General features: G+C 36.0%; 1 protein-coding gene across 1 annotated transcript in view; it reads left to right on the top strand.

Annotated features, from left to right (window-relative positions):
- SLCO6A1 (solute carrier organic anion transporter family member 6A1) overlaps positions 1 to 20,231 on the top strand; it is a 145,587-nt gene that overhangs the window by 56,547 nt on the left and 68,809 nt on the right. The window contains exons 4-6 of the mRNA XM_045394049.2: positions 839 to 960; positions 2,129 to 2,238; positions 19,129 to 19,273. Coding sequence (XP_045249984.2) covers positions 839 to 960; positions 2,129 to 2,238; positions 19,129 to 19,273 — 377 coding nt within the window. The remainder of the gene's footprint in view (positions 1 to 838; positions 961 to 2,128; positions 2,239 to 19,128; positions 19,274 to 20,231) is intronic.

The raw sequence follows: 20,231 nt of genomic DNA, 5'->3' as shown, positions 1-20,231 counted from the left end.
AGTAGAAGACAATGGTGTCTATGTATTAATCAACTCCCCCTAATCTACTCCTTAAATGACAGAATAGCTTCACAACTATGAAAACTCTCCACAAATCCATGGCTTCAGCATCAATCGAAGACAAAGTATGCTTAAACTACAAAATAATTATGAGTAAATCTAGAATAATAACAAATCCCAGCATAGAATCCTTGACTTTCCCATATAACCTTCCCCACTGTAAGGCTTTATGGTGAGCAAAGGCAGATGAAGAAAAATTGCACAGAAGACAGAAGACAGCAAAGGGTCCTAAGGGTGATTTGGAATAATAACTAGAAGGATACATTCACACTAAATCTGAAAGTTCACAGAAGGGACTAGAAGAAAGGGATTTCAAAATATTTGTGATTGAAAGGATTAAATGCCATAAAAAGCTTCACTTGTGCAACATAAAGGGCCAGGTGTGTCATAAAGGTCTAAGTGCTTGATTTTTAAGAATGTTTTTAAAGGAGAGGTGAGATTTTAAAAGATAGTGTTCCAAATACATAGCTTCTGGTGGAGAAAAAAAGTTAACTAGGAACAAACAAGTACCTTTTGCTACCTAAGTGGTGCCAAGAAAAAGAAGGAAAAGGGAAAAGATTAGGATCCTATAAGACAAAACAAGCACATAATTGGGGACTCACAATTACTCCCTCTCAACAAAACAAACAATAGTGACAAATTAACCAAAAAAATCCATTTCTGTCTCACTTTCCAACCCTCCCTCTCTCACTCTCACTTTCTCCACTCTGTTTGATTATGGTTTTGTTGTAATCAAATACCTAAAGTTGATTATTCTTTTCATTTTTCTCTATTAAAGCACTACAGGCACAAATGGTAGTACAGAATGGCTATGGACTTGGTGGATTCGTTTTCTTTCTGCCGCTCTCGTTGCATGGTTTACATTAATACCATTGTCATGCTTTCCACACAATATGCCAGGTGACTATAAAATGTAATTTATTAAATTGGAGGATAGTAGTTTCTTCCACTATGGTTCTTATTCTCATAGAATGACTATACTACATTTTTTATGAAATGGGTATGCCTCTCGCTGTAGTGGTTTGTCATAGAGATACAGTGTCAAGTGCTAGTGTTATTTAAGCAAATAAATCAGGATTACAGCCAAATATTACTGGATTTATGTACCAGAATGTCTTCTTCTTTTTATTTAGTTTTGAGACAGGGCCTTCCTCTGTCACTCAGGCTAAGTACAGTGGAATGATCACAGATCATTGCGGCCTCAAACTTCTGGGCTCAAGTCATCCTCCTGCCTCACCTCCAGAGTAGCTTGGACTACAGGTGCATGCCACCATGCTCAGCAAATTTTTAAAATTTTTGCTTTTCTTTCTAGAGATAGAGTCTTGTTATGTTGCCCAGACTGGTCTTAAACTCCTGGCCTTAAGCTATCCTTCCACCTTAGCTTCACAACGCGTTGAGATTACAGGTGTAAGCCACCACAACTGGCCCAGAATTTCATTATAATTAGTGCATATTTTTGTTTCTCATTATTTCCTTTTAATAATGCTTTATATGTATAGTTCTTCCAGTATCTTGAAAACTGAAGCATATTTAAATCTAGTTACCTAGCATTTAATGTATTGACTACCTTAGAATTGTTGTAAGATAAAATAATAACTGTTAAAATTTTCTTGGAAACACTGAAAAATACATCTAAAGTCAACGAAATCAAATACTCTCCTGATTATAGTACATTTCATTGGCACAAAATAGTTTTAGCTATATCCAAAGATTATTTCCTCATATTTTAGAGCAAATCAAGTGTGGCTAAATTTTAAAATAAATTAAAATTTTATTTACTCAGTCATAGGAGCTACATTTCAAGTATTTAATAACCACATGTAGACAGTGGCTACAGTATTGGACTGTGCAGATATGGAAAGTTTTCATTATTACAGAATGTTCTTCAGGACAACACTGTTTTAGAAGATTGTGTCTTTTAATTAATGAGATTGACTTTAGCTTGTCCAAAAATAACTCATTTGCCATTTCAGGATCAACTAAATGTATTAGGGTGTGTATGTATGTTTTATGTATGGGTTTTAGTTATTTGAATATGTCATAAGTTTTTTTACTTGTTTATATATAGGTTCAACACGGATAAAAGCTGCAAAACGTAAACAGCGTCATTGGTTTGACAGCAAACTTAAAGATCTGCAAGTTGGAACTAGTATCAAGGATTTATGTGCTGTTTTTTGGGTAAAGTAAAATAGTTTGCTTGAACAAGCCAACTAAGTTGACCTGTGTAATTTTCTAATAGTGAACTTATTAAAATACCCGTAAAGGGTTCAATCTAAATCTGGGTGAGACTTTTGAAGTCTTTTAACTAACTTATTCACTTTACAGATAATAAAACATAGGGCTGGCTTTGCTAATAACTTGACTAGTGTCAGAGATTGGCACCAGATATTTTCCTTCCATTTCTTTTAGTTTTATATTATTTTGTGTTTAATTTTTCTCTGCAGAAATAAATAAGGTATTTAATGGGATGACATGTATGTATCAACGTTATCTTTTTTATTATGTTTAAGTGACTCAGAACTCTAGAAGTTGAAAAATAGTCCCACAAACATCATGTTTTGTGGAAAATATCTCAATATTAAATGAAGAAAATCTTTGTTTTTCTAAGTGAAACAAGGTCTACAATATAGATATTGTGGAGTTAAAAAACACCAACTTTTAAATAATGATTTGACTTTCCATTTGTTTTTTCTTCTGCTATTCATAACTTCATCCATTCTGTTGTTTGCAGAATTGTATTTCTCATATACAGATTTTATCAAGTCATTTCTCAGATTACTTGATAGATGAATTTCATACCTTTTAGTAGGACTTTGAAGATCCTTTGCAGTAGCATCCACTGAATTTTCTTATCCCATTTTCTTAGAATTTTAGCCCTGTCTCCTCTACATTCCAGCCACTTGGTCTTTCCTGGAAACATTAGGTAATTTTATAGTCCTGTATTTTGGTAGATGCCAATCTCTGTATTTAAAATGTCGTTCTCTCTCTTCTCTATTATCAAAAAAACTCTTTGTCAAATCTTACCTTATATTCCCAGGCAAAATGAGTTTCTCCCTCCTTAATGCTTTCATTGATCTTTGTTATAACATAATGAGATATATGTGTGTGTGTGTGTGTGTGTGTGTGTGTATTCTTTTTGTTATACTGGTTTAATCCTAAAACAAATGTATATGTTGTATAAAATCAGAAATATGTTTACTTGTTTCTATTCTGTGTTTATCTTTTAATCAAATCAAAAGCCATCCCTCCTAATTGGTTACATTTAATTCAGATTTTTATTTAGCTTTAATTTTTATCAAAATATTACATGTATATATATTTTAACAATACGGAAGCCAATTAGTTATAATCTCTTTCATATTGTTAAAAATTAACACACAATTATTAAAAACACTTCAAAAAATTTAAACATGAGTGTTTTAAAGTTTTTTTGTTTTAAGTTTACTGCCAGAAAGGAAAAAAAAAAAGCCAATTCCAATTCTTCTTACTTGGAAATGGAGGATTTTATTATTATTATTGTTAGACAGGATATAAAATAATATAATGCCTGGTAACAATCTTAGACTTCTGAATAACATCTATCTGAGTAGATAACTAGATGATATCTGATTTCTTTTTAAAGTTTATCAGAAGGTGGAACTTTTAGAATTTCAGAGTGAGAAACGTGGAAAATCCTGACCTCCAAAATGTGGTGGTAAAAGTGGCAGAATTGTCACCAACTATTTTGAAACTCTGGAAATTAAGCAAAGGCATACAGTAAATTGAAAGCACTTATTCAAGTGTTCTTGAACATCGGTTAGAAGAGTAGGGTCTGTGGCATTTAAATTTGGGACTGCATCCATTGTCTTTTCTTCCTTCCCTACCCTCCATGTCTTGGTAACAGTGAAGGCTAATGGTCTTCCTGCCACTTGACGTGGTTGATCTAGTTTGGAGCTCCATGGAAAAGTCCTGGGGCATTTAGTTAGCAATTACAATATTAGTGGCAAATCTTTGGAAAAGACAGGCATCACAGCCACCGAAGGCAGCAATACTGGTTAGGGTAAACAGTAAACCAGCCAAAAATGTAAAATATACATCTGGCCAATGATACTGGGCTTTGAAAGCCTTAATATATTCATGGGGATCTGAAAGGCTTCCCACACTCAGGAGAGGTCAGAGATGGCCCCAGTTACCTGCTGGTTCCTGGCTGAGCACAAGTCCCTACATAAACAGAAAGTGAAAGTCAAAGCAGCCTGTAAACTGCCTGAAACTTGAATATGTGATCCAATCCATGTACAGATCCCCTTAGCAAAAATTGGAAGCCCTACTGACTCAAGACATTTAAGTAAAACCCCTGCCCAATTATTGGGTGGCCATCAAGATATGCTGACCCTGGGCGACTCCTGGGAAGCCAGGCTTAAAAATGAAGAAAATAATTAAAAATAGAACAGAGGCTTCAGTGGCTGCACACTCTCAGGGAGATAGAATTTATTTAATTAGTCCTGAAAAGTAATAAACAAAAGACAGAAAATAGCAACAACGCAACTCCTGCGGGTGGAAGTCAGAATCCAGAAAAGCTACAATGTATTATTTGAAGTGTCCAGTTTTCAACAAAATCTCATGAAAAATGCGAAGAAAGAAGAACATGTGACTCATATAAAGAAAAAAGTCAGTACAAACTGTCTCTGAGGTCGCTCAGATGTTGGATGTGGTAAACAAAGACTTCATGTAAACTACTATCATAAGAATGTTAAAAAGAATTTTTAAAATGTTTGATTATTTTCCTTTTTTTTTTTTTGAAACACGGTCTCACTCTGTCACCCAGGCTGGAATGTAGCAGCATGATCATGGCTCACTGCAACCTCAGTCTCCCTCAGTCTCCTGAGTAGCTGGGACTGTAGGTGCACATCACCATACCCAGCTAATTTTTAAATTTTATGTAGAGAAATCTCACTGTGTTGCCCAGGCTGATCTTGAACTCGGCTTATGTGAGATATCTCTGATTTTAGATTAGGGAAAGAATTGCACAAAAACTTAGGGGAAATTACATAACCAACGTTTCCTTTTATCTTAATAAAAGAGTGGAAAATTGACTGGAAAATAAGAAAACTAAAAAGGAGTAGTTTGAGGAACTTAATTTGCTAAAGGCCAATTGTCTTTCCCTATTAATTCTATAGTTCTATCCCTCCTGGTTCATGACATTTGGTTTGGATCATTTTCTTGAAATCCAATGGCTGTTTAGAAACTCTTGACACAAGGACTACTAGAAAATCCTTCCAACAAAGAAATCATGTATCACCATCATTATAAGACTTATTGACTAGAAGCTGGCTTAAACATACTTCTGCTGAGTGTCTAGGCATAGATTTTTAAAAAAATAGTCTTTTCTTGTAATGAATTTTTATTAAAGTGAGACAGAAAATTAGCTATTTTTTGAATGGATTATCTACTCTTATCATGTTTCTTGCAGGTCATTATATTTTTTAAAACATTTTTCCAAAAAGGAAACGAAAGAGTTTATGAGAAATAGGAACACGTTCACACTGTTGGTGGGACTGTAAACTAGTTCAACCATTGTGGAAAACAGTGGCGATTCCTCAAGGATCTAGAACTAGAAGTACCATATGACCCAGCCATCCCATTACTGTGTATATACCCAAAGGATTATAAATCATACTGCTATAAAGACACATGCACACATATGTTTATTGCAGCACTATTCACAATAGCAAAGACTTGGAATTAACCCAAATGTCCATAAGTGACAGACTGGATTAAGAAAATGTGGCACATATACACCATGGAATACTATGCAGCCATAAAAAAGGATGAGTTCGTGTCCTTTGTAGGGACATGGATGCAGCTGAAAACCATCATTCTCAGCAAACTATCGCAAGAACAGAAAACCAAACACCACAAGTTCTCACTCATAGGTGGGAATTGAACAATGAGATCACTTGGACACAGGAAGCGGAACATCACACACGGGGGCCTATTGTGGGGTGGGGTGGGGGGAGGGGGGAGGGGGGAGGGATAGCATTAGGAGATATACCTAATGTAAATGATGAGTTAATGGGTGCAGCACACCAACATGGCACATGTATACATATGTAACAAACCTGTGCGTTGTGCACATGTACCCTAGAACATAAAGTATAATTAAAAAAAAGAAAATGTCAGTAATTTTAATAGTTTTAAAGTAGATAAAATAGATGCAAGTAAAATAAAATATAAAAGCTAAAACAAATACAAAATATTTAATGTTTTTATGAAGTTGTAATATCCACGAGGTTAAAAGTTATAAATGTAAAAGTAGTTGGAATTAGACTTTAAGAACAGAATGTAGAACAGAGGATAAGAACAAAAGCTACCTCTCTATAACTATAAGAATAAAATGGATTAGAAACATTTAAAAAAGAATAAAAACATAAAGTTTGGAGGTTAGGAAAGGTCACGGAAAAGCAAAAAGCAAAAAAAAAAAAAAAAAGAAGAAAAGAAAAATCCTGTATGGAATTTGGTGGTAAGGAATAAGATTTTATTGAGGAAAGCCTCCCTCTAAATGTGTGGAACAGAGAGCTTGACCCTCTTATCCTTTTTCTTCATCTCACATGTAAGTTTCTTGCCTTATTAGAGGGACTATATATTTGCATAATAGGAGTCAGATGAACAAGGAAGTGTCAATGAATATTATGATATTAAAAATCTTGTCAACTGTAAAAGACAAAATGAATGTGAGCTATTATTGCTATGTGACTGTTAATTGTTGACAAAATAAATCAAAAAAGCTGTTGTCCAAATTATTTAGTCATCTTCCTATTGCTATCGTAGAAAGAAGAATCAATATAAATCCTATTTAAATAACACAATGTTCAAAACTCTATTAGAGAGTGCCCAGATGTCTGACTAGAAGCAGCTAGTGTATGCTGCTTTCACGGAGAGGAGATAGAGTGGCAAATAAACACTAGCTTATCAACTGGCTTGTCCAGGAGGACACATTGGGATTCATATAGGAAGTAACATGACCCATGGAGAAGAGGGAAGTCTGAGACAGGACAGTTGCCCACCTGGGATTGGTGTAGAGCCATGGTAGGTTCTCCACGGAGGGGAAACAGCAAGTGAGTGAGAGCTCCCAGGGTCCCACACTTCTGCCACAGATCTTTGCAACCCTGGGCACAGGAGATTCCCCCAACCCACTCCATCCAGGGTCTCCAGACTGACATGAAGAGCTACATGGAGCCTGTGAGAGCTGCTGTTCAGGCACGGGAAGAGCTGCTGTTCAGGCACATGCTAAATCCCGGGGCAGAGGACTCCTGAATACCCCTATGCTAGCAGCTGTGTTTCTGCCAATAAAGGAGGCCAGGTTCTCTCACAAGCCCCCAGGATAGGGGCCATATCCACAGTGCTGATAAGCAGATGAACTGAGGGCCTAGCCTCCACTACACCTTGCCAGACAAAGCCCACTGGTGTGGGATGCTAGCACAGCCAACCCACCTCTGCCTGAGCTCTCAGACTGGTAGCAGCTCTGTTTATCCCTGGGATGGGGCTCCCAGAGGTAACAGACAGGCCTGCCATTTTTGACACTCTGTTGCCCTCAGGCTCGATAGGGAGCAGTGAGCTTAAGAACTATTGCAGGCCTCTTGCGCAGTGAAGCTTCCTTATATAAAAGCGACCAGATTGTTTTCCACATGGAATCCTGCCCCTGTGACTTCTCGCTGGGCAGGGTCTTTCTGCACGGTCACCCTGCCCCAACCTGAGCCCTTCGGTTGATGATGGCTCTGCATTTCTCTGGGGAGGAAATTCCGAGACAACTCACAGCCCCTCTGCCCTTGCTGCTGCAGTGGTACCACGGTTACTATCTTTGGGCTAGGAAAGAGATAAAGGGTCTGAGTGCTTTACTCACACCTCCAGCATGCCATGGCTGCCCTGTGGAGAAAAGGCCTGTCTTTCTTGCCTGTGAGCCCCCTGCCCACTACTAGGCAGGGCACCTCATCTTGGGCCTGCAACATAGCTGCTACACCTTGGGCTAATCATACCAATTGGCTACTGCTCTGTGTTTCTCTGGAGTGGAGCCCCAAGAGATTAGTGAAAGGCCCTCTGCCATTGCCACTGGCAAGATCCTTGCCCCCGGTGCCTCCAAGCCAGGGAGGGAAGAAAAAGCATGAGCTTGCCCCAGGGCTATGGTGCACAGCCCAGAAATGCCAAGCTGAGATCTGCAGCCAGTGCTTGTGGGAAAGGAGCCCACACTCTCAGAGCACTGAGAGAGCATGGCTGCCAATACAAGGAAATACAGAGGAGCCGCATGGCTGAGCAAGAGCCCACCTACAGGCCACGATGCTTAAGTGCCATCTACTGGATTGCAGCCGAAACTTCAACACCAAAAATACTTGGCTAATACATCCTGCTGTGAAACCAAGCACAGGAATTCTGTCACAAATAAAGATGCTGCACAAAGCCTTGGCCCCCTGAAAACATCCAGAAATGAAGTCAATTGACTCTAGTCAAATTACACCATGGTTAAAGGAACATAGCCCACACACTCTTTTTACTTCCAAACAACTTCACTAGCTCCCCAGCAATGCTTATTCACAAGGATGAAATGGCTGAAATGACAGAATTCAGAATCTGCATGGAAATGAAGATTTTAGATATTCAGAAGAATGCTGAAATCCATCCCAAGGAATATAAGGAATCCAGTAAAATGATGGAAGTGATGAAAGATGAAGTAGCAATTTTAAGAAAGAACCAAATCTAGATGATATAGCTGAAAAATTCACTACAAGAATTTCATAACATAATCTGGAGTATTATTGGTTGAGGAAAGAATCTCAGAGCTTGGAGACCAGTGGTTTGAATTAATTCAGACAAAAACGAAAAAGAATTTTACAAAATGAACAAAACCTCAAAGAAATATGAGGTTATGTTAATAGACCAAATCTATGACTCACTGGCATCCCTGAAAGACAGGGAGAAATAACAAGCAACTTGGAAAACATATTTGAGGATATTGTCCACAAAAATTTCCCCAATCTCACTAGGGAGGTCAATATAAAGATCTGGAAATTCAGAGTACCCTTGTGAGATATTATACAAGATAACTATCCCCAAGAGACATAGTTATCAGATCCTCCAAGGTCAATGCAAAATAAAAAACACTAAAGGCAGCTAGAGTGAAGGGAAAGATCACGTACAAAGGGAACCCCATCAGGCTAACAGTAGACCTGTCAGCAGATACTCTACAACCAGAAGAGACAGGGGATCTATATTCAGGAATTTTAAAGAAAAGAAATTAGAACCAAGAATTTCATACCCAACCAAACTAAGTGTCATAAGCCAAGGAGAAATAAAATCCATTTTAGACAAACAAATGCTAAGGGAATTTGTTACCAGCAGGCCTGCCTTAGAAGAAGTTCCTAAGGGGATGCTAAACATGGACACGAAACACCATTACTGACCACCACAAAAGTACACTCAAGTACATAGACTATTGACACTATAAAGCAAATACACAATCAAGTCTACACAACAACCAGCTAACCACACAATGATAGGATCAAATCCACACATGTGAATATTAACCTTGAACAGAAATGGATTATAGCTCCCACTTAAAAGGCACAGACTGTCAAGTTGGATAATGAAGCAAGACCTAACTGTATGCTATCTTCAAGAGACCCATCTCACATGCAAGGACACCCATAGGCTCAAAGTAAAAGGATGGAGAAATATCTATCAAGCAAATGGAAAGCAAAAAAGAGCAGGGATTGCTGTTCTTATTTCAGACAAAACCAACTTTAAACCAACAATAATCAAAAAGGACAAAGTAGGGCATTACATAATGATAAAGGGTACAATTCATCAAGAAGATCTAACTCCCCTAAATATATATGCAAACAACACTGGAATGCCCAGACTCATAAAAAAGAAGTTCTTAGAGACTTATGAAGAGACTTAGATAACTACACAATAATAGTGGGAGACTTCAACACCCCACTGACAGTATTGGACAGATCACTGACGCAGAACACTAACAAAGATATTTGGGACCTAAACTTGACACTTGACCAAATGTACCTAATGGACATCTATGGAACACTCCATCTAACCAAAACAAAATATATATTCTTCTCATCTGCACATGGTACATCCTCTAAAATTGACCACACAATCAGCCATAAAGCAATTCTTAACAAATTCAAATAAAATGAAATCATACCAACTGCACTGTCAAACAACAGTGCAATGAAAATAGAAATCGACATCAAGAAGATCTCTCAAAACCATACAATTACATGGAAATTAAACAATCTGCTCCTGAATGACTTTTGGGTAAACAATAAAATTAAGGCAGAAATCAAGAAATTCTTTGAAAGTAATGAAAACAAAGATACAACATACCAGAATCTCTGGAACACAACTAAAACATTGTTAAGAAGGAAGTTTATAGTGCTAAACACTCACATAAAAAAAGTTACAATATCTCAAATTAACAATCTAACATCACACCTAGGGAAACTTTAAAAACAAGAACAAACCAACTCCAAAAGTAGCAGAAGAAAAGAAGGAAACAAAATCAGAGCTGAACTGAACAAAACAAAGATGAGAAAAACCATAAAAAGATCAATGAAACAAAACGTTTGTTCTTAGAAAGAATAAATAAGATTGATAGACCATTAACTAGAAAAATAAAGAAGAAAAGAGACAAGATATAAATAAACACCATCAGAAATGACAAAGGGGAAATTACCACCAACCTCCCAGTTATACAAAAACCCTCAGAAACTATTACAAACACCGCTATGTACATAGACTAGAAAATCTGGAAGAAACGGATAAATTTCAGGAAGTATACAACCTCCTAAGATTGAACCAGGAAAAAAATGAAACCTTGAACAGACAAGTATTGAGATCCAAAATTGAATCAATTATTAAAAAAACACCAATGAACCAGAAAAGACTGCATGAGACAGATTGACAGCCAAATTCTACTAGACACATAAAGAAGAGCTGATAACCAATCCTACTGAAACTAGTCTAAAAAAATCAAGGGGGAGGGACTCCTCCTTAACACATTCTATGAGGCCAAAATCATTCTGATACCAAAACCTGGCAGAGACACAAATGAAATAAGAATGCTTCAGGCCAATATCTCTGATGAACATAGATGCAAACATTCTCAACAAAATACTAGCAAACTGAATCCAGGTGCACATCAAAAAACGAAACCACCACAATTGAGTAGGCTTTATTTCTGGGATGCGAGGTTGGTTCAACATACACAAATCACTAAACATGATTCACCACATAAACAGAACTAAAAACAAAAGCACGTGATCATCTCAACAGATGCAGAAAATCCTTTTGATAAAGTTCAATATCCTTTTGGGTTAAAAACTTTCAACAGGGCCGGGCGTGGTGGCTCACGCCTATAATCCCAGCACTTTGGGAGGCCGAGTTGGCGAATCACGAGGTCAGGAGTTTGAGACCAGTCTGGCCAACATGGTGAAACTCTATCTCCACCAAAAATACAAAAAATTAGCAGGGCGTAGTGGCTGGTGCCTGTAATCCCAGTCACTCAGGAGACAGGCAGGAGAATCACTCGAACCCAGAAGGTAGAGGTTGCAGTGAGCCAAGATCACTTCACTGTGATCTCCAGCCCGGGTGACAGACTAAGACTCTGTCTCAAGGCAGAAAGAAAAAAAAAAAAGAAACAACTTTCAACAAACTAGGCATTTAAGGTACATACCTCAAAATAATAAAGAGTCATCTATGACAAACCCATAACCAACATCATACTGAATGGGCAAAAGCTAGAAATATTCCCCTTTGAAAACTGGAACAAGACAAGGATGTCCTTTCTTACCACTCTTATTCAACGCAGTATTGGAAGTCCTGGCCAGAGCAATCAGACAAGAGAAAGAAATAAAGGGCATCCAAATAGGAAGAGAGGAAGTCAAACTGATTTTCTTTACAGATAATATAATACTATACCTAGAAAGCCCCATAGTATCTTCCCAGTGGCTCCTAGATTTCATAAACAACTTCAGCAAAGTTTCAGGATACAAAATCAGTGTACAGAAATCAGTAGCATTTCTCTACACCAATAATGTCCAAGCTGAGAGCCAAATCAAGAATGCAATCCCATTCACGATAGCCACAAAAAGACTAATTACCTAGGAATACAACTAACCAGGATGTTGAAAGATCCATACAAGGAGAACTATAAAACGCTGCTGAAAGAAATCAAAGACAACACAAACAAACGGAAAAATATTCCATACTCATGAATAGGAAGAATCAATATAGTTAAAATGGCCATTCTGCCCCAAGCTATTTACAGATTTAATACTATTCCTAATGAACTATCAATGACATTTTTCACAGAATTAGTAAAAAAAAAAAAAAAAAATTCTAGAATTCATTTGGAACATCATCAACAACAAAAACCCTGAAGAGCAAAAGCAATCCTAAGCAAAAAGAGCAAAGCTGGAGGATGACACTACCCAACTTCAGAATATACTACAAGGCTCCTAAAACAACATGGTACTGGCACATAAACAGACACATAGACCAATGGAACAGAATAGAGAACACAGAAATAAAGATGCACACCTACAACCATCTGATCTCCAACAAAGCCACCAAAAACAAGCAACGGGCAAATTACTCCCTGTTCAATAAATGATGCTGGAATAACTGGCTAGCTATATGTGGAATTGAAACTGGACCCCTACCTTTCACCATATAAAAAAATCAACTCAAGATGGATTAAAGATTTACATGTAAGATCTAAAGTATAAAAACCATAGAAGAAAAACCATAGGAGCTAAACAATGAGTACACATGGACACAAAGAAGGGAACAATAGTCACTGGGGTCTATTTGAAGGTACAGGGTGAGAGATGGGTGAGCACTGAAAAAACCTACCTATTGAGTATTATTCTGATTATCTGAGTGACAAAATTTTCTGAAACTACACCCTCTTATGACATGCAATTTACCCATGTAACAAACCTAAAATGAAAGCTGAACACAAAATGAAAGAAAACAAAATTATAGTTATCACTTGTATTTAAGTCAGAACATTTTGTAGTAGTTTTAGTCTCTGAATCATCTCCTAGGTGTGACTCTAAATAAACTGGTTTTTCTGAAAATAAAGGAGGTGAAATGCCAGCAGAGCTAGTCAACAAAAAATTTAAATTTGCAATTAGCAGCATTTTCTAAAGGAGATATTTTATTCTGATGGACAGACTGATGAGCCATTACTTATTTTCCATGGCTAATTATGGGTATTTAGCATAAAGAATCAAAAACAGGTCAAATAAGAAGTTAAATTACACAGTAAAACAAAGACAGCAAAGTGACTTGTTGGTCTCCTCTTTAACTTACGTTTTCCTCCTTTTTGTCTCTAAGGAAAGGTCTTTTACTGGCAGAATCATTGTCTTCTGCCATGCAAACTTGATTAGGATAGGCAGTAAATCAATGCTTGAAAGATAAAATTCTAGAATTAGTTGGAACACTATATGTCCCACCTTCAATGAACCCTGGTTGAGACTCTACAAACCCTTTCCTCCCTACAACATTCCTCTGCTCTTATTTCCTCCTCATTTGTTTCTGACTTCTATTAGAGGACTATCCTGAACTTAAAACTACTTTTCTGCAGCCTTTATACCTTATACTTTATATATTTGCAGATCCTACTCTTATTTTAGACTCTTACTAAGTAAGCACATGTAGGAGTACCTACTCCTAGACCAGAATGAACCTCTTCTCACCTGGAAAAAACCTTGGTTGTAGACAAATTCTGTGATTAACAAGGGCTACCTAATAGCCACAGTACTGTGAGATAGGATGGTTGAATAGAACTGTCTGCTACTGTACAACACTATTCTGATTTCTCCCTTTGTATATCAACAGCTGTCAGAATTGAGCCTGAGTTCACTGCATAAAACTCTTTGTACATTTATTTGTATATCTATCTGGCTTTCACCTTTGCCTCTCATATTTATATCAAAGAAAAGAAATAGACTTTTAAAAATGCAGGAAATCCTGGGTATTTTATTGGAAGGGAATCCGTGGCATTCTTAATATTTGCTGTTCTCACAGTCTCTTTCAGAATACAGTGCCCAGAAATATTTCCTTGTGCATCGGTTACCATGCTGTGTATAATGTAGTCTAAATGTTTTAGTCAAAACTGTTATAGTTTTTGGCATCAGCACTTGAGCCCAATAAAGCAATTTTTAGATTACCCCTAAACCTGGGAAGTGTCCTAATTTGAGAAAAATGTCCAGTAAGGACACCTTGTTGAAGAGTGACTAATCTAGTCAATTCCTCTTTTGGGAGAAAGTATAAATAAGAGGAAGAGTGGGAAACTCAAACAACACAACTTTGATAAATTGACAGCAAAAGTAAAAGTACAAATGCCATTGAGAAAGAGAAGTAAATATGAAGAAAATAGTCACTAGCTAAAATAGACCTAGATGAATACACAATAAGGAAACAGAAGTAAGTTGAATATCTGGGTCTTTGAAGCAATTAAGATTTACTCTGAATGATGTCTCATTTCTTTTTTTCTTTCTTTTTTTGAGACGGAGTTGCACTCTGTCACCAGGCTGGAGTGCAGTGGCGCGATCTCGGCTCACTGCAACCTCTGCCGTCTGGGTTCACACCATTCTCCTGCCTCAGCCTCCCGAGTAGCTGGGACTACAGGTGCCCGCCACCACGCCTGGCTAATTTTTTGTATTTTTAGTAGAGACGAGGTTTCATAGTGTTAGCCAGGATTGTCTCCATCTCCTGACCTTGTGATCCGCCCGCCTTGACCTCTCAAAGTGCTGGGATTACAGGTGTGAGCCACCGCGCCCGGCCTAATTTTTGTATTTTTAGTAGAGACGGGGTTTCTCTACCATGTTGGCCAGGCTGGTCTCGAACTCCGGACCTCGTGATCCACCCGCCTCGGCCTGCCAAAGTGCTGGGATGACAGCCGTGAGCCACTGCGCCCAACCTGTTGTCTCATTTCTTTATGAATACTGAATTGTTTAGCTACTGAGAAAGTGTATTAGTTTTCTTACTTTTATATTTAACCTTATGATAAATTGCATCAGTGGAATTAACAGTGTCTGTTCCTTTTAATCTAAAAGAGCTTAAACACAAAAATTATCTAGTGCAGTGATTCTGTGTGATTTCCAGACCAATAACGTCAACATCACGTGGGAATTTATTAGAAATGCAAATTCTCAGGCCCTACTCCAGACTCCAGATTCAGACATCTGGAATGGGAGCTGCGATCTGTGTTTTATACCACGCAGATAATTCAAGGCACGCTAAAGTTTGCGAACAACAAATCTCGTAATCCAGTGCAATCCTTTAATTGTATAAATTAAGAAATTAATGTATATTTTCACTGGACACTTGCTATGTGCCAGAAGTTGTATTAAACCACTACAAATATTCAATTCTCATAACCACTCAGAAAAAATAGAAATTATTGTTTCTATTTTACAGGTAGTGAACCAGTAATTTAAAGAGAATGAGTAATTTTTCCAAAAAAAAAAAAAAATGCTATGCACACACATACACACACAGACACACATATCTATTACTGGTGGCTTAACTGAGGCTAAGAGCATAAGAATAAGTGTTGTATTTGACTCTAAATCCAGAAATCTGCCTAGGGTAATATAATATTTCCTAAAAATGAGATACGGAGAAACTGTGATTTGCTTGTTGATGCTCCAAAAATCAGTTCCAGGGCCAAGATTAAAAACTAGATTTGTTTCTTATTCTGCCTGTTGCAGCTAGTACAGACCGATATTTTTATATAAAATCATAGAATATAGCTATAACTCTCATTAGGGTAGGTGTGCTTAATATTCAGTTCTCAATAATTATTTTAAAATAAATGAATAAATAACATTTGTGAATTAGAAGAACCTATGAAAAAAAGCTGTAATTCTCTAGTTAATATTTGAATCTACTACATAAAATAATAGAAAATAAAGGTAAAGTAAAAAACTATAGAATAAATAAAAATAATCACCTACACTTAAAATTAGATAATAAAGTAAAAAGTAATCACAAAACTCTAATTCAGAAATTTATTCAGAGATGCTAAAAATCTTCATGAAAAAATTAAAACTTTATACAACATTATTAAAGATGACTGGGATAAATTTATAGATAAACCATGATAATGTTTAAAATGACAGTCTTCATACAGGTTAGTTTTTCCTTAAATAATCTATGAATCCAATGCAAGTATAATCAACACTACGGCAAAAAATTTTTTTTTAAGAAAATGAGAAACTGATTATAAAATTTGTATGTCAGAATAAGGGAAGGGATAGCTAAAATGAAGCGCACTGGGCCAATTTCACTACAAAAACCACAGTAGTAAAAACACTGTAGCATTTCCTTAATAAAGATTAATAGATCAATGTAACAGAACTGAGAATTCAGCAACAGATTAAATATTATACATAAGAACTTGCTATGTGATAAAAGAGTCACTGCAAAGATAATTGTTCAGTAGATGTGATAGCCAATTTGGCTATTTATGAAAAAATGACCATGGATTTCTACCTCATATTATGTACAAAGGTAATTTCCAGGTTAATAAAATGTGATTAGATAAAACACAGTTCATGTTAAAAATGAAAGAAATACCTTTGTGGCATAGACGTGGGAAAATGTTAAGCAAGATTGCAATAGTATTAAATATGAATTCAAACTTTATGGATTAGATATATCAGGTCAAGGATTTCTGTTCTGTGAAAGAAACTGTAGACCACATTAATAAATGGGTGACAGATATCTAAATCCAAGTGATTAATGTTTAGAATTAACAAGGAATTTTTAGAAAATCTACCCCCGAATTTCAGGAAGCCTAACAGATAGAAAGAGCCAGTTCATGCACACAAAAAGAATCCCAAATAGCTAAAAATTGTGCAAAGAAAGTTTCAATTAGATTTGAAATTAGAGAAATAGGAAATAAAGCATAGCGGTACTACTTTATACTTGTTACCATGGCAACATTTTGGAAGCCAGCTAATAATATCAAGTGTTTGTGATTATTTGAGGTATACTAGTTATCTACTGCTGCATAATAAACTACCCTATAACTTAGTAGCTTAAAACAATATAAAATATATTTTGCTCATGAAAATGCAATTTGGACAGGACTTGTCCTTCTCAACTATACTTGGGGTCAACTAGAGCAGCAGTCCCCAACATTTTTGGCACCAGGGACCAGTTTTGTGGAAAACATTTTTTCCAGGGTGGAGGCGCTGGTTTTGGGATGATTCAAACTCATGGCCTTTATTGTGCACTTTATTTCTATTTATTATTACATACTCACCATAATGTAGAATCAGTGGGAGCCCTGAACTTGTTTTCCTGCCACTAGACCATCCCATCTGGGGGTGATGGGAGACAGTGACAGATAAACAGGTATTAGATTCTCACTGGGATCGCACAACCTAAATCCCTCGCATGTGCAGTTCACAATAGGGTTTGTGCTCCTTCGAGAATTTAATGCCGCTGCTGATCTAACAGGAGGCAGAGCGCAGCTTGGCCCCCTCGCCTGCCACTCACCTCCTGCTGCACGGTTTGTTTCCTAACAGGCCATGGATCAGACTCTTACTCTTTCTACAGAGGCTGGGAATCCCTGAGCTAGAGTGATCAAAGTCTGGAGAATGGAACCATCTGAAGGTGTGTTTGCTCTATAGTTTTTTGATACTGTCTGTTTGCTAGAATACCCACACATCTCCTCTGCATCTCTCTTGGGCTTTTTTACAACATGGTGACTGAGTCCCAAGGCAAGGGTTCTGAGAGTGTGAAAGATCCCAGCAAAAGTCATATTTTCATTTTATGACCCAACCTCAGAAGTCATGTAGCATTATTCGTTTTGTTGTGACAATTAGAAGGCCTTTCCAAGTTTAATGACCTTTTTATGAGGAAATGACATAGTTCTGGATGGGCATGCTAAACCATAAAGATTTCTTTGATAACTTTTAGAAAGCACAAGCTAAATGAAGAAAATGAAACACTACCATCATCGTGGTGGTATAGTCACTGTAGTGAAACCTGATACATTCTGGAGAACAATCTGGAGAAATAGTGGAATAAAGTATGCTAAATCCTTATGTCCTAGGAATTCCTTTCTTGGATATATATTTCTAGAGACACTCCATCATTGGATCTTAAGGTACATGCACAGCGATGTTTAATATAGCCTAGTTTGTGATAGTAGGGAGTTGAAGGCAAGACGAATATTTAATCCTATGTGAATGAATAAATATGGAAGAATCACACTATGTAAAATTAGATAGCATTCAGAAGTTGAACTAGTTGAGTTTGCAGACTATGATCACACCTAACAGGGATGTTTAGGGCCAGAAAAAGAAAATTTAAATAAATTAAAAATATATAAACATAAAATAGCACTAAATATATTTTCAATGAGATATGCATAAACAAGGAAATACAGAAACTAATTTGAAAGTTAGTATTTTACTATCTTTTTAATTACTCTGTGTAGTATAATGGATAATGATAAACCATCACATCTTAATAAGTCTTCTAAATAATTTCCACAAGTTTACCAAAATGCAAAATTTAAATAACTTAATTCTTTGTATAGGTAGATTTCCAGGAGTAAAATATAAAACATTTTCTGCAGCCCTACTGGTTTTTCATGAGTATTGCTTAAATTTTCTTTGTTTTGTGTTTTAGTTGAATAAAAAAGACTTGCTTAAAACAATAAGTAGACAAGAAAAAGTAAAGATAAAATTCTAGATATATGGTTAATAATTTACCTATTTTTCTCTAATCTTTACAAAAAAAATTCCAAGCCCATAAATAAAAATTAAAGTAGTATGAAGAGCAAATCAAAATTTAAATTGTCAAAAATAACCTTACTTTCATAGAATTTGTATATTGATGAATCATAGATTGCTGTTAGGATCTATCTTATCTATCTATCTATCCATCTATCATCTATCATCTATCTATCATCTATCATTAACATTTGATTCTGTCTCTTTCTCTTTATCTAACAAAATAAAATAATTGATACATAACTTATTTTTATTTCAGATTCTGATGAAAAATCCAGTGCTAATATGCCTATCTCTGTCAAAAGCTACAGAATATTTAGTTATTATTGGAGCTGCTGAATTTTTGCCTATATATTTAGAAAATCAGTTTATGTTAACACCCCCTGCGGCAACTATACTTGCAGGTAGAGTTACCTTCTTATTGTGTCATTTCAAAAATTTTTCATTGTCTTATTTATGTACCTATGAAATATGAAATATATGAAATAAATAAAAATATAAAGAATTATATACCTAGGTATGATTTGTGCAAATTTTACAAATATGAGCACTCTGCCATCATAGTGTCAATATTTTTGACATATAAATCCTAGTAAAACCTCTGTATTTCTCCTTCATCCCATTTATCTTCATTGCTTTTCACAGGTAATCACTCTTCTGAAGTCAGAGTGAATCATTCCCATGTATGTTTGTACATCTTTACTGCGTATGTGCTTGTCTATATACATCTATTTCTAAAATTTATATATCACTTTATACATACTCTTCTGCTGCTTATTTTTTCATCAGAAATTATGTTCTTTAGATTTGTGTTGATCTATATATATTTAATGCATTTCAGTTTGCTATTTTATTTTATGATTCTATTTTATGAATATACTATTGTTTATTTATTATCCAGTTAATGGATATGTTGTTGCCTCCCACTTTTTCTCTCTTCCAACCAATGCAGTAATGAATAGGTTTGTTGATATCTCCTTCTGTACATTTGTAAAAGTTGATCTAAGTTTAGACATTGAAGGGAAATTGCTATTGTGTACATTTACAATCTTATGAGATATCGAGAATTGGCTCTCCAAAATAGGTTGCAAATAGAATTAAATGTTTTAACGTTTTAGCATTAATGAGAAAGTTGTAAAGTAACGATTTATTTTAGGGTGTAAGAGGTAGAAGATGCATCCACTAATTTTTAGTATAACAAATAAAGTAGTAGTAAGAGACTATATTAATAGGAAAAATTTAATTAATTAAAAAAAGAAAGGAAAGACAGAAAACAAAAAGCATGTGGGCAAAATAGAAAAAAAATAAGATGTGCAGAAATCCTGAGTATAAATCTAAACCTTTTATGGAGTACATTTTTTT

This window comes from Macaca fascicularis, chromosome 6, assembly GCF_037993035.2.
Source record: "Macaca fascicularis isolate 582-1 chromosome 6, T2T-MFA8v1.1".
Classification (NCBI taxonomy): domain Eukaryota; kingdom Metazoa; phylum Chordata; class Mammalia; order Primates; family Cercopithecidae; genus Macaca; species Macaca fascicularis.
This window is presented reverse-complemented; position numbering and strand designations above follow the sequence as displayed.